The 12,996-nt window shown below is 39.5% G+C and overlaps 1 protein-coding gene across 12 annotated transcripts in view; it reads right to left on the bottom strand.

The window, feature by feature from the left end:
• The window catches only part of UNC80 (unc-80 homolog, NALCN channel complex subunit), a 158,805-nt gene that overhangs the window by 90,772 nt on the left and 55,037 nt on the right, over positions 1–12,996 (bottom strand). For 7 of the 12 annotated variants that reach the window (XM_042437336.1, XM_042437378.1, XM_042437344.1 and 4 more), the window contains exons 22-24: positions 12,204–12,376; positions 6,304–6,516; positions 4,697–4,868 (exon numbers count right to left, since the gene is read on the bottom strand). In XM_042437336.1, the coding sequence (XP_042293270.1) occupies positions 4,697–4,868; positions 6,304–6,516; positions 12,204–12,376 (558 nt within the window). The remainder of the gene's footprint in view (positions 1–4,696; positions 4,869–6,303; positions 6,517–12,203; positions 12,377–12,996) is intronic. The other 5 variants (XM_042437368.1, XM_042437423.1, XM_042437431.1 and 2 more) reach the window with 1 other exon arrangement.

Genomic DNA, 12,996 nt, shown 5'->3' with positions numbered 1-12,996 from the left:
ATTATTATTATTATTATTATTATTATTATTATTATTATTATTATTATTATTATTATTATTATCGAAGCTCAGGCTGTTAAGAAGGAGGGAAGGATAGTGATGCACTCAGGCCTAAGTGAGGTCAATTATTCTCATTGCCTTGCTCACCTCCCTCTTTCCTAGCTGGAGCTGTGCCTCTAGAAAGTCATCACTAAAGAAGGATGAGGGGAAGACAGTGTTACAAATTATAGTACTGTCACCATACAACAAGGTGGTCTCCAACATTTCACTGTAGGAGTCAGCCTAGCTTCAAGTTTGCCTCACCATCCTTCATCCATGATGGTTTGGGCCAGTTAGTTCAAATCAGTTCATAAAATTCAACCTTCCCTCTCATATTACACATCTCTGGCCCCTTAGGATTTCTGCCCAAGTCCTGAAAGGGCCCTGTGCACACAACCTTTACAGTTGGTAGATTCTTTGAGAAGGTTTCCCATTCCCACATTTTTTCACATGGGATTTCAGATCCCCCGTGAATTTTGGAGGGGCTACTGTATTTGTTAACTTCTCCTCTTCACAGTTTCCTACCTCCTATATGTTTCATTTGTTCAGGCTTCAGTTTCCCAGTTCATTTTTCCTTAGCATTTTGTACAGCACTATCCACTTCATCTACCTTTCTATTCTCTTTTACTAAGACTTTCTACACATCCACATTTTTAGTTCTTGGCTTTCTTCCCCTGTCAAAAAGACACTGGCCTGTTACAGACTGCCAAAATAAAGCTGCTTCGGGTCTCTTTGGAGGTATGCTATTTAAATGATGCATGGGTCCTAAGAGTCCAGAAGCTGCACCAAAGCTGCACTCCAGTGCTTAGGAATGGAGTGTGGCTTTGGTGCAACCTCCGGACTCTTAGGACCCATGCATCATTTAAATAGCATACCTCCAAAGAGACCCGAAGCAGCTTTATTTTGGCAGTCTGTAACAGGCCAGTGTCTTTACAACCAAATGTACACCTTCCCTTTCAATTCATAATCTGTGGACTACAAATACACTTTTGTTGATATTGCCTTAGTTGCATTATTGTGTGTGCATTATTTCAGTCTTTCACTGCCAGGGAAATCCTGCCTCAGTCCCCAGAGCACTGCAGTATAGGTGTCCGGTGCATGGAGCCATTCAATCTAGAAGTCCAGCAAGGATGATCCTAATGCAAGGCCTGAATCATCCTGGTTTGGAACATGTATCTAGACGCCCAACCTACAAAACAAGGACGAGCATTTCATAAGGGACAAGAGACAATTCCATTCACATTTACCAGCCTTTTCCCTGTGCATACAATTGAGTGGTAAATGTGGAAATGCAACCCTCTTCCACTAGCAGATGAATGCAGACCATATTCTTTCTCAGATTAATTACATGTTGGCAAACCTGAGCTACTTAATGATTGGCATCTTGATACATTCTGAATCAATATTGAATGCAAGAGCCACTGGGGAAATGACAACTAACCTTCCTTCCTACTTTATTGGATGAGAGCGAGAGAGAAAGCAAAAAGAAACAAACCAAAACTGTTGTTTGAGACTCTGAATGAGAGAGCTTGAAAGCTTCAAGGGGTGGTATCTTTCAGGAAATGTCATGTCACTCAGTAGATTTGCTAGTTTGAGAAGTGCTATGCTATCTACCTAGGCTCAAAAAGAACACAAACCTTAGTAAGTGCTGCTCCTGAAAATTACCACCACTTTGGAAACAGGAAAAAGCGCATTATGAATCAATATGTAAAGAGATCTTGTAGCACTTTTGAGACTAACTGAAAGAAAGAAGTTGGTAGCATGAGCTTTCGTAGACTTCAGTCTACTTCCCGAGATGCATCTGAGGAATGCATTTTTCTTTCACTTAGTCTCCAAAGTGCTACAAGATCTCTTTATACATTGATTTTACAGACTAACATGGATATATATATATATATATATATATATATTGAATTCTACCACAATGATGAGTCAATGTTTGAGTACAGTACTAACAGTTTTGTGGGACTGAAGTCTTGAAGTTGTTGAAAATATACTACAGTACTTTCATTTTGAAGACTACAGTTGGAAACAGGAAAGCATAAGACCCAATATTAGGATTCGTTTAATTGATGTAGCCAAATCCATCTTTCTTTTCCATTTTCATTCCTTACTTTCTGTAACTGCATAGTGTCACTAACTTCTTTATTCAACCCTTTCCACAACACCAGAAATATAGCAGCTTATAGCACATTAACTGTTCTAACAGAAAATCTGGGACTGTGGGAAAGGAAATAATCATTGAGCCAACCCACCCTTTTCACACTCAGAAGACAAAGACATCACAGAACTATATTCTTCCTAACCGACCTCCCACTGCTGCCTTCTTCCTAAAACTACATTTCTTACAAAGAGCAATTGATGCACATGAAATTAAGCATGCATACAAAGAAATATACTAAAACTGTCTCTACTCAGCGAATACTCCAGAAAGCCTCACAGAACATGAAAAGACTGCATATGTTCACAGAGAGAAGCCAGTTCCCTATACATGCTGCTCTGTTTGTCAGAATGAAACCACAAAAGTGTGGTGGCACTTTTGAAGGACACAATTAGCAAACATTGAGAACGGATGTCTTATTCTAGTTTTTCATGCCTGTCTGACTTACAAAACCCTTCTTGTTTTTCTGTGTTCAATCAGAACTCGAAGAAGTTATTATTTCAGAACGCAGTTTCCAGAATCCTCCAACCATGTAGCCATGCTGGATGGGGGATTCTGGGAGTTATAGTTCACAACAGTATTAGGTTTTCCAAGCTGTGCGTTCACTCATCCAGAAGAAGCCAGACCTTCCCTCTCTCTTTGACTTCATAAATAAAGTTCCATTCTGTATAAACAAGCAACTGGAATAAAGTGTGCAAGATGTGAAAGAAGAAAAGGATCTTTTCACATTTCCTCCTGCTTTACATTTCAGATTGCATTTGATTTATGGAAGCTGATAGCACCTGACTTTGCGTATTGCCCATTGTAACCATTTAGAATTAGATGGGATGATAGCTGAAATACTTACACTAGTTTTCTTTCATAATGTTTCACTAATCTGCCCTTAGAACTGTGTAACTGCTGGATGAATACAACAAATTTACACAAAACTCTAGCAGATTACATGCTCTGAAAAACAACTGTACAGGCAGACAAGTCCATATATTAGTGGAAGACAGCAGTACACACAGTGCTTTGCAGCAGACAGACAAACAAATAGACGATGTTGGGAAAGGGTTTTGTACGGAGTGTTAGTGTAACTTGCACTCTATATTGGCATGAGATACTATCATGTTCTACACATCCATGCTGATTTAAAACTGTGAAACTGCTCTTCCTTTCTAATTAATAATCAATATACTACTTTAGTTACTTCATCACACAGTGTTCTAGGATACTTTCAACCTATATCTTTAAAAAGATCAGCACACCAACAATTAGTTTTAAAACCAACCTAATTTACCTAATTTCTGTTTTGCTTGGTTTTAGCTCAGCTCTGAAAAGACTGGAGCTGTTGTACAATATAACATTATAACAGGCTTAATCTCATTCTCAAAGCTACTTGCATTAAAGTTCCACTCTCTTTTAAAAGTAATAGCTTCTCTGTTAGGAATTGCTTATTACATTTTCTACAGATTTGTCATAAAAATGATCAGGTTTATCATAGCACATCCTTCTAAGGATCAGCTTGTAACAAATATTAAAGTCAGAAAACTGATTTTAAAACTCCAGTCTTTTCTGGATTATAATCTTTGGATATCATTTATTGTTGTTGTTGTCACTGTAATGACATATGGTCTCGACAGAGAAAATAGAATAACTGTTTTTGAAGTAAAGAACACAAAAAGAATGTAACAAAAATCCTCCCAATAATAAAAAGTCACAGAGATTAACCTGATTTACAACCAGTTGCTTCAGTCTCACCAGGGAGAACCATATCTGAAAGCAGAGCTGAAAAAATGAAGGGACTCTATAGTTAGCCAGAACATCGTTCATCTAGGGTGAGAATCATATAGGCCTCCCAGTCATGTCAGATTGCAGGTCCCACAGCCTTAACCAACATAAACAGTGGAGGAAAGATGGGAATTGCATTCCAATAAGGTCTGGAGGGCATCATAATTCCCATTCCGAGTTTACTCTGTCACCAGCTCTCCAAGATGCCAGATTTAAAAACAAGTCTTGCCCAACCTACTATCTGGGACACTTAAAACAACCGAGGTGTGAGGAACTGAACTTTAGTCCTTCTCTATAGGTACTACCATAGATACTATCATAAACCTCATGTACAGATTCCATAAACTCCAATTCATGCATATCTGCACATCTCCACATTGTCCTGGTCATCCAGATGCTACTCATCTTATTGGAAATGACCTGTGGCAGCAGATGGGGAGGTACTGTATGTCCCCATCTGGGCCTGCCAGACTAGTTCCATTTGGGACTACTTCCATTGGATTAAAGCTTTCTCAGGTATGGTTTGTGCTGTAAAATACAACATATCTGCTTTATTTGTGATTCCTGTTCCTCTTTTCTGCTTCTGCCACTACAGAATGCATTACAGCTAGACACAGGCAGATAGAGAGGAAGGAGGGAAGCGAAGTTTGGAATACAAGTGGGTGGAAAGAGAATGAAAGAGAGAAAGAAAGAATTAAGTGTTCCTAAAGCAGAGATTCTTACAAGCGGGGGTTCTTGTAGTAAAGGGAGTCTCCTTACTGTCATCTAAAAAGTCTTCTTCCTCATCCTCCTTTCTCAGTCTTCTTTTGGTCTCTTCATCATAAATAAGGCCCAGCAAGTTAGCTGGGCTCTCACTCTCGCTATGGCAGAGCTCATTCAGACGGACTCCAATTGCCTGCCAGCAGAAGAAAGAGGGACAAACAACTAAATATTACAGGAAAGTCTTTGGGTCTCAAAGCTTTGCCAAAGAGCTGAAGGCCTCAGATGGGGAACACCACCAATGTTGTCTTTATGTAGATGGCTAAGTGTAGCTGACTGAAATGTCCAAAGTGTTGAAATTCATTTGCTTTAAAATTGGATTTTCTATTTATATAAAAATAAATGTTTCTATTTATATTAAAAAGAATTCAAGTTAGAAAGTGGAAAAAATAATAATTATAGTAGCATTTGCATAGCTCTTTAATAAATCCAATCTACTTCAGTTTCCTCATTGAAAATGAGAGAATGAGGTGTGCCTATAGCAGAAGCCATAGTTACAATCTCATGTGCAGGTTTCTGTAAGAAAGCTACTCTGAAAATTATGACACTTAATTATAAGTAGATATGTACAGAGCTGCACTCTTATTGGCCATGTCATCTAATTTTAATTTTATTGATGGTGGTTGACAGATGTAGCAGTTTGGGACATGCTTGATAATTTTGCTTAATGGATATTTCTTGGGATCTGCAATTTGAAATGGAACAGAATCAGGTTTTGTAATATGTTAGATGGAAATAAAATATATAACAGTGTCATCATCAACAACAATGTATTTGTACTTGCTCTTCTACTTATGATAGACCGCTGTTTAGATTAGAAAATACAGTACAAATACATAATGGACAACATACCAAGATACTATATTAAGAGAATATAAAACTACCGTAAGCATAATGATCCTCAAACTTTCCCTCCAACATGGAACTGTGGAGCTGGGGTCCATAACTGATTCCTTTATTTATTCAAATACCATGTTGCCTGGCAGTTCCTAGGCCACTGCATTTTTTTTTGGCATTATTAATTTATTTATTAGTTGTGTAGCTATGAGGGCAAAATGGGGGCATTGCTCCCCATAAGAATGCTACAACCCAAATGAAATTTTCCTTCAGTCCTCAATTTTTTAGCATCACAGTAACCTAAATTGAGTAGTTAGAAATAGAGTTTAGGCATAAAAAAGTGGGGGGGGGGGAAGTTACCTAGGAATGTGAACATGGCAAATAGAGGCAATCTAGTTGGGAACAATTTTCACTGTCTCACTCTCTGCAGTGCTAGAAATCTGGGGACTGAAGGGAAAGGAAACACAGAGGAAACTCTATGGGGGCATAATTCTTCTTTGGGATCAATGCTTTCATTTTGCCTCCATCCTCCATAGCTACACCTTTGCTCTGGACAGTGACTTAATGTAATAGCAAACTATACATGGATATGAAGATCAGTGAAATGCAGAGGAAGTTTTATTTGTGCACCACTTTAAAGACAAGAGGAGTAAAAATATTTCAAACTGCAAAGCCTAAATCAGTGTTCCAAGCCACATTTGTCCCCCTAGAAGAAATTAAGAACAGAAACTTACATCTCCCCACTGATAGAAGAGTTTGGCTGCATTCCACTGTAACTTCTGGTTACGTTTGTTCCCCACTATTGGAGAGCGCCCACGAGAAAGGCCCTTTTTCGTGATGTTCACATGGTGCCCCTTCATCCATTCTGGCCAGTTGCCACGATTACAGCGGTGAACAAAGCGAGCACACTCCAAGAACAGGGCTGCTCTTGCCACCACTGGCGCTTCCTAGAATGTGTTATCAAAATATCATCAAGAGTTCAAAACAAACGAAAAGTAATGCTAAAACAAGGTCGTGCCAAAGTACTTCTTCTGCATGATTGTACATGACAGTTCCACTAAAAGACAATGTTAGTGAGACAGAGATCACAGATCATACCATGTTAACAGTTAATAAAGAGTGACAGGTCAGGAAATGCTAAGAATGTACCCATAATTTTAGATTTGTAGCCATGGCTTTGTCCCAACCAACAATGCAACAGTTACAGTGTATCACTGCTAATTTTTTTTAATTTATTTACAGTATTTAAAAATATTTTGAAGAAATAAGTAAGTCCTCTTCCTACTGCATTCTACTTTACTAAGCTTTAACATCTTTTCCAATGGGTCATGTCATCTCATGATACATACAATGTACAACAGCGTCAGTTTAGTCATCTTTGGGCCCGAACAGACAGGCCAAAATAAAGCTGCTTCATGTCACTTTGGAGGCATGCGTCCTAAGAGACCAGAAACCTTGTCAAAGCCATGCTCTGGTACTAAGCACCAGAGCGTAGCTTTGGCGCTGCTTCTGGCTTCTTAAGATGTGTGTGTCATTTAAACAGCATATCTCCCAAGTGACCCGAAACAGCTTTGCTTTGGCCTGTCTGTTTGGACCCCTTTGCTCCTAGTGAAATTTTAAGCTAGATTTGATTTAAGACTCATTCAATTCTCTTTTTAGTAGTCCATGTTATTCACATAATTCATATCCAGCACCACATTTCAAATGAGCTGTTTTTTCTCCTGTTAGTTTTCTTCACTATCCAGCTTTCATGACCATATATGGAAAGTGGAAATACAATATTATTATTCCGACTTTGAGACCATAATAAGATTATTGCATGGAAACAGTGGGACTGTTTCCATGCAAGTCCGTAACTGTCAGTTGGAAAAGGCTGTACTAAAGCATGGAATCTCATCTGACGTCTTGTTCAATTAAATTTGTCAGTGATCTGCATTTCTCTTTTCTTTCCACCCCCACCAACATGCTTCACTCATTCTTCAAATGCCTTGTTTGCTAAAGGTTAATCAGGAGTAATTTATTTTGGTTAGAGAGCACTGATCCATAGCAAGAACAGCAATACATGGATAGCTAAAAAGATCAGTGAGTGAGTTAAGATTGGAGAAATTGTAATCTGAAATGTTTGAATGTGTAAACATATGCAGAATATATTTCTGCACAGCTGAATCATTGCATCCTTTCTGCCTCCCTGATACCAAACAACAAATGTGAACTGAAAATATCAGTGGTAAAGTACAGGAGTCAAGGATTCCAAATTTAATTTATAGCATCTTCAGATCTGACAAGTCCACTCTTCTTTGCACCTATTTTATCTTACTTGTAGAATTAAAATGCATTGGGTAAAAAAGAAGAAGAGGAACGTAAAAATCAGAATAGCAAAGGTGTAGAGGAAGAGAGAGAGAGAGAGAAATGGAGGATGAGTTTGAAGAAAACTTTTCACTTAGACCCAATACAGATGGCCAAATTTGGGGTGGGGCTGATTTTAGGCTCCAGAGGACTGGGTGTCCATGCACACCCAGCCCTTCTAGCGGAGTCCATGTGCCATCTTGCCAGCACCCTGTCCACATGGAGCATGTGGCGATGATGTGTGGGCGTCTGTGTGCCCAAACAAGCAGTGGCATCAATGCGCACAAACGCCATTATGGCGCTTCTAAAAAGAAGCCGCTCTAGGTGGCTTCCTTTTAGGGCATGTGTCGGTGCCATGTTGAGGGGTTGGTGTGGCGCCGACGAGGGGCATAAATGGGCGCCATGGAGATGCCCATCTGTATTGCCCCTTAGCTTTTCAAGTGCATAGTACTGTCTCACTGCATCTCACCCCAAATAATATCATACAACACTTTACATTACACCAAGTGTACAGCAGAAATCAGTTCAAAATATAATTGGCAGAGGAGGAAAAGTTACTTGAGAGAGCCACAATTCACACCCCAATACTGCAAGCAGTTTTCCTTCTATACAGACCCATGGTAGATAGGCCTAAAAGGCTGGCATTCTGTGTGAGAATGTCCATAGGAAACTGTGTGGAGTTTTGGTGTGGAGATGTGGTACCAAGCTCAGTGCAATATAGGTCTGTGTGTAAGCTTTCCAGTCCATAAATGCATCTGAAGTAGTAGGCTCAAGTCTACGAAATCTAATACTACCAACCTTTATATTTCAGTTAGTCTAAAAGATGCTGCAATATCCCTTTGCATACTGATTTTCCAAACTAACACATCTGTTTCTTTGTCAGGTTAGATATAGGCAAAACCTGTACCATGGCTTTTCCAGATGACCTCAGACAGTGCCTTCCATGGTAAGATTCTTTGCATCCACATGCCAATGCATGGCCGTTGTTGTTTTGGAGGTAGCGGTTGTCTGTGGTGCAATGTAACATCGGCCTGTTCCAGACTGCCAAAATAAAGCTGCTTCGGGTCTCTTTGGAGGTATGCTAGTTAAATGACGCATGGGTCCTAAGAGTCCGGAGGTCGCACCAAGGCCACACTCCATTCCTAAGCACTGGAGCGCAGCTTTGGTGCAGCTTCCGGATTCTTAGGATGCATGCATCTTTTAAACAGCATACCTCCAAAGAGACCTGAAGCAGCTTTATTTTGGCAGTCTGTAACAGGCCTTAAGAAGGAAACCTGAGAGTTTTAGAAAAATTGCTCTAGAATGCATTGTTCTGATATTAGGATCTGTATTTCCTACACTGGCAGTTTTACCTATCCAATCTTCTGTCACGCAAGAACAATTCTCAGCACATTACTAAAACTGAATATATAGTTTGTCCCTGAGTTGCTCCAAAGGGGTTAGTTTCCTGGCAACATAAGCTCTCAACTCTCAGTTGCATAATCAATTTCTGCAAGATCTTAAACCTAAAGTTGTATCATAGACAAGAGGATTTCATGATGTAAATTTCTATTGACCCATTCTAAATTTAAAGCCATTTTTATAAATGTTATACGCAGAGAGAGTTAGCATGCTGAATGTCAGAGCATTATGCAAATACCCTGCAATAGCTTACCTTATGCCCAGAGCAATCTGAAGAAGCAGCAAGAGAAAGATGAAGATGTGTGACAGAATGGATAAGGATGAATTCACACCACAGAGAAACACATCACAAATGAAGAGAAATGAATCAGCCAGTAGGTGCATAGCTGAAAAGAACCACAGGTTACCACTTTCACTGACGACAGAAAACAAAGCAAAACATGGCTGCAAAACTGTAACAAGATGGACACTTTCTTTGGAATTTGGCGTACAAAATGGCCTAGCTGTTTCTTCCATTACATTATTTATGTAATAACTTTTAAGTATGATAAAACAAACAAACTAAAGAACCTTCATTTACCTTCACAATACTTCACATAACCCTAAAAGGCTTCCCAATGGTCAACTCAACATTTACAATAAAAGTGCAGGACAGGCCCAAGGATTTTGGGGGGTGAAGTGGGAATGACTAGTAACCTTGAGGGGAGAAAAGAAGTTAAATTGTAAGTAATGCATCAGGATATTTTTACAAACATATTTCCCTGTAGCTGTATGAACTGTCCAGCCCTCTATAAGAGCTGGTGAGATTTGCGACATTTGCTAGTTCGAGTCAGACACAACTCTAGGAGAGAAGAAGCAGCATTCTAACTGATTGCTTCCTATTTTATCTGGTGTGGGGAGCAGTAATATTTTTCCCAGTGTGCCAGGGACTGGAATCATATTTCTGCCTGTTGGCTATAAGTGTTTCTTTCCTAGAAACTTACCACAGATCAGAAGCCAATGACTTGTGGAACAGTAATGGTCTATGGACCATCACTTTGAGTAGACTGTCTTAGTCCCTACGTGTACGTCCTGTACAAAGGATAAGAGAGTATATTTGGGAACATGAGGAAGGACATGTATCTAATAATAAATGGCATTGATATTTCAGGGACAGTGAGAAATAGTACCACTGATAAAATTTTCAGGTACCACAGCAGATGTGAATAAATTTCCAGAGTAGCTAGAAGTGGCATCAGATGTCCAGGACATTTATCATTTTTGTATAGGCCACATATTGCCATATAAATGCAAATCAGCAACCTTAATAAGTTAAATGAAGCAAGTCAACCCTCCAATAACCAAGTCCTTTCTTTGGGAAAGGTCAGAGAGGGCTATATACCTGTAGAAACGTCAGAGAGGGCCAATGTACCTTATATAAACTTATACCTGGAGCAGTGAAACTTGGGCACTGGTGCAGGGAGACAATCAGGATGCTAGTGACGTCCGGATGCTGCACAGTGTTGGCGTCATAATGGCGGCCCCCTGTGTAGATGGGAGGCCGCCATGATGGTGGCATCTGTACAGACTAGAGTTCCTGAGCGTGCGGTTGGTGCACGCTCCCGAAGCCTAGAATGGATGCTGGCATGCCGCTTCCCGCCCGTTTGTACCGGGCCATAATATCATCTTAATAAATTATGGCCTTTAGGTCTTAAAAACAAAGCTCAGCAAAGAAGTGTTATGATTATTTCTTTCTAAAAATGGGCATTCAAGGCATTTCCCCCTTTAAAGGCTTTAATTTATTTTAAAGTATTCAGATTGTGTGATAAGGGAAAAATATTGGTTCAAAAGCAAGCAAAACAGGTAAGCTTTCAAGCCTATATTCAAATTCTACCTAAACTAGAGTTGACCTCATTTCCCAAAGGGAATTTACACATATGTTGGCTTACCATTCAGTAGTAGCATTCTTCTTATTGCTACATGTTGGAAAAGGTAGGCAGAAGTAAGCTTTCTATTACAATAGGAGACTATAATTGCACTAAGCAAGTAGTTTGTAGGGGTAAGAGGCATAAAAGGGACACTTTGTACATCCTTAAACCTTCCCAAGGGTAATTAAAGATAGCTGATACCTAATAAAAAATGACTCAAGGAAATAACTCAAAAAGTGTCCATACAGAGTTGAACTGACATAGGATTGCTAGTGAATTGTAAACATATGTGCATATGCAGGAATACTCAAATACATGCCATGCAACACAAAAAGATTCAATATACAAAAGTATTGCTCTGAACAGCAATCACACTACAAAATCAACAACAGGCAAAGAGTATTCCAGTGGCAGATGAGATGAGAGGAAAGCAAGAAATATAAAGCAGCTGAAGCAACAGCACAGATTGGATCAAAATCTATGCTAGGCTTGGATCTTCTAGGCCTTGAATCCACAAATCACCATTCTATAAATAAATCATAAACTAGAAATCTTTGAAGGCTCCCATGCCTCCAGTGAATAACCAGAGACTCACAGCTATGGTTTGCTTTAATTATTTATAACATCATCTCAAGTTCTCCAAGGAATTATAGGCGTCAAAGCCAGATATGCCACTCTTACATTTAAAAGACCTTTACAAAGGCTTGGTAAGTGGAGCTGTGAAATATGGAGCCTTAAAGAAATCTGAATAAAAGAGTTGTTTTCATTAGATGCAGCATAATTCTAGTAAATCAAATATTCTTTCCATTACAGACCAGATGGGAGAAGCTCCTGTTTGTTAATAATCGTGCTTAACTATTCTATCGTATTTCCTTGTTATCTCCTGCACCTTCACAACAGTCAGGATACATTAACATATCCCACTTTATACATTACTGAATCATTAGTTGGGAACAATGTTCAGGACAGGAGTGACTTACAAGATCAAGGGCAGCTGCCAAGATAGAAGCATCAGGGATTGTTCCTGGTTCGCAGCAGTTTAAGAGAAACTGAAAACGCTTCATGCCTTGCCGTATTGCACCCAGGTTCACAACATTCTTGGATTTGCTTCCCTCTTGGTTGGAAGCCAGGTGATCATCATATGTCTGGCAACCTTAAACAAGAATACAAAAGGGGGTTGTGGGAGAAAGGGGGAAGAGGAACCTCCAGCAAGAGATTAAACACAGAATGAACTCACAGAAGATTGTAGCGCATGTGGTTCCTAATTTCTGGCCCATCCATTTATCACCACTAAGCATAGCATAAGGGCAGAGGGGTGCATGTGGAACATCCTTGAATAAAGCAATATCAGTGTGAACCATCAGATGTAATGTTTCCATTTTCTTAGCAGTGGAGAAAATGAATGAGAGAGAATATTTACTGACATGCCACAGGAAAACAAATGTTCTTGAGTATCTGGACCCTTACTGTTTGAGTGATATAGTCCAGGACCCCCTGTGGATACCAAAATCCATGGATGCTCAAGTCTCACTATATACAGTGGTGTTGTAAAACGGTGTCCCTGATATAAAATCGCAAAATCAAGATTTAGTTTTGGGAATTTACATATTTTTAAGCCATGGAAACTTGAATCCATGGATAAAGAATCTGTGGATACTGAGGGCCAGCTCTATGTCTGAATTGTTTTGAAAGCACCAGACTGCACTATCTGAGATGGCTGCATCTTCAGTGAGTTAATCAGAAGGAAATATGGTTTAAAGGAACACAGCAACA

This window comes from Sceloporus undulatus, chromosome 1 (assembly GCF_019175285.1).
Source record: "Sceloporus undulatus isolate JIND9_A2432 ecotype Alabama chromosome 1, SceUnd_v1.1, whole genome shotgun sequence".
Taxonomy (NCBI): domain Eukaryota; kingdom Metazoa; phylum Chordata; class Lepidosauria; order Squamata; family Phrynosomatidae; genus Sceloporus; species Sceloporus undulatus.
The sequence above is the reverse complement of the archived record's forward strand: the minus strand, read 5'-3'. Positions and strand labels throughout refer to the sequence as shown.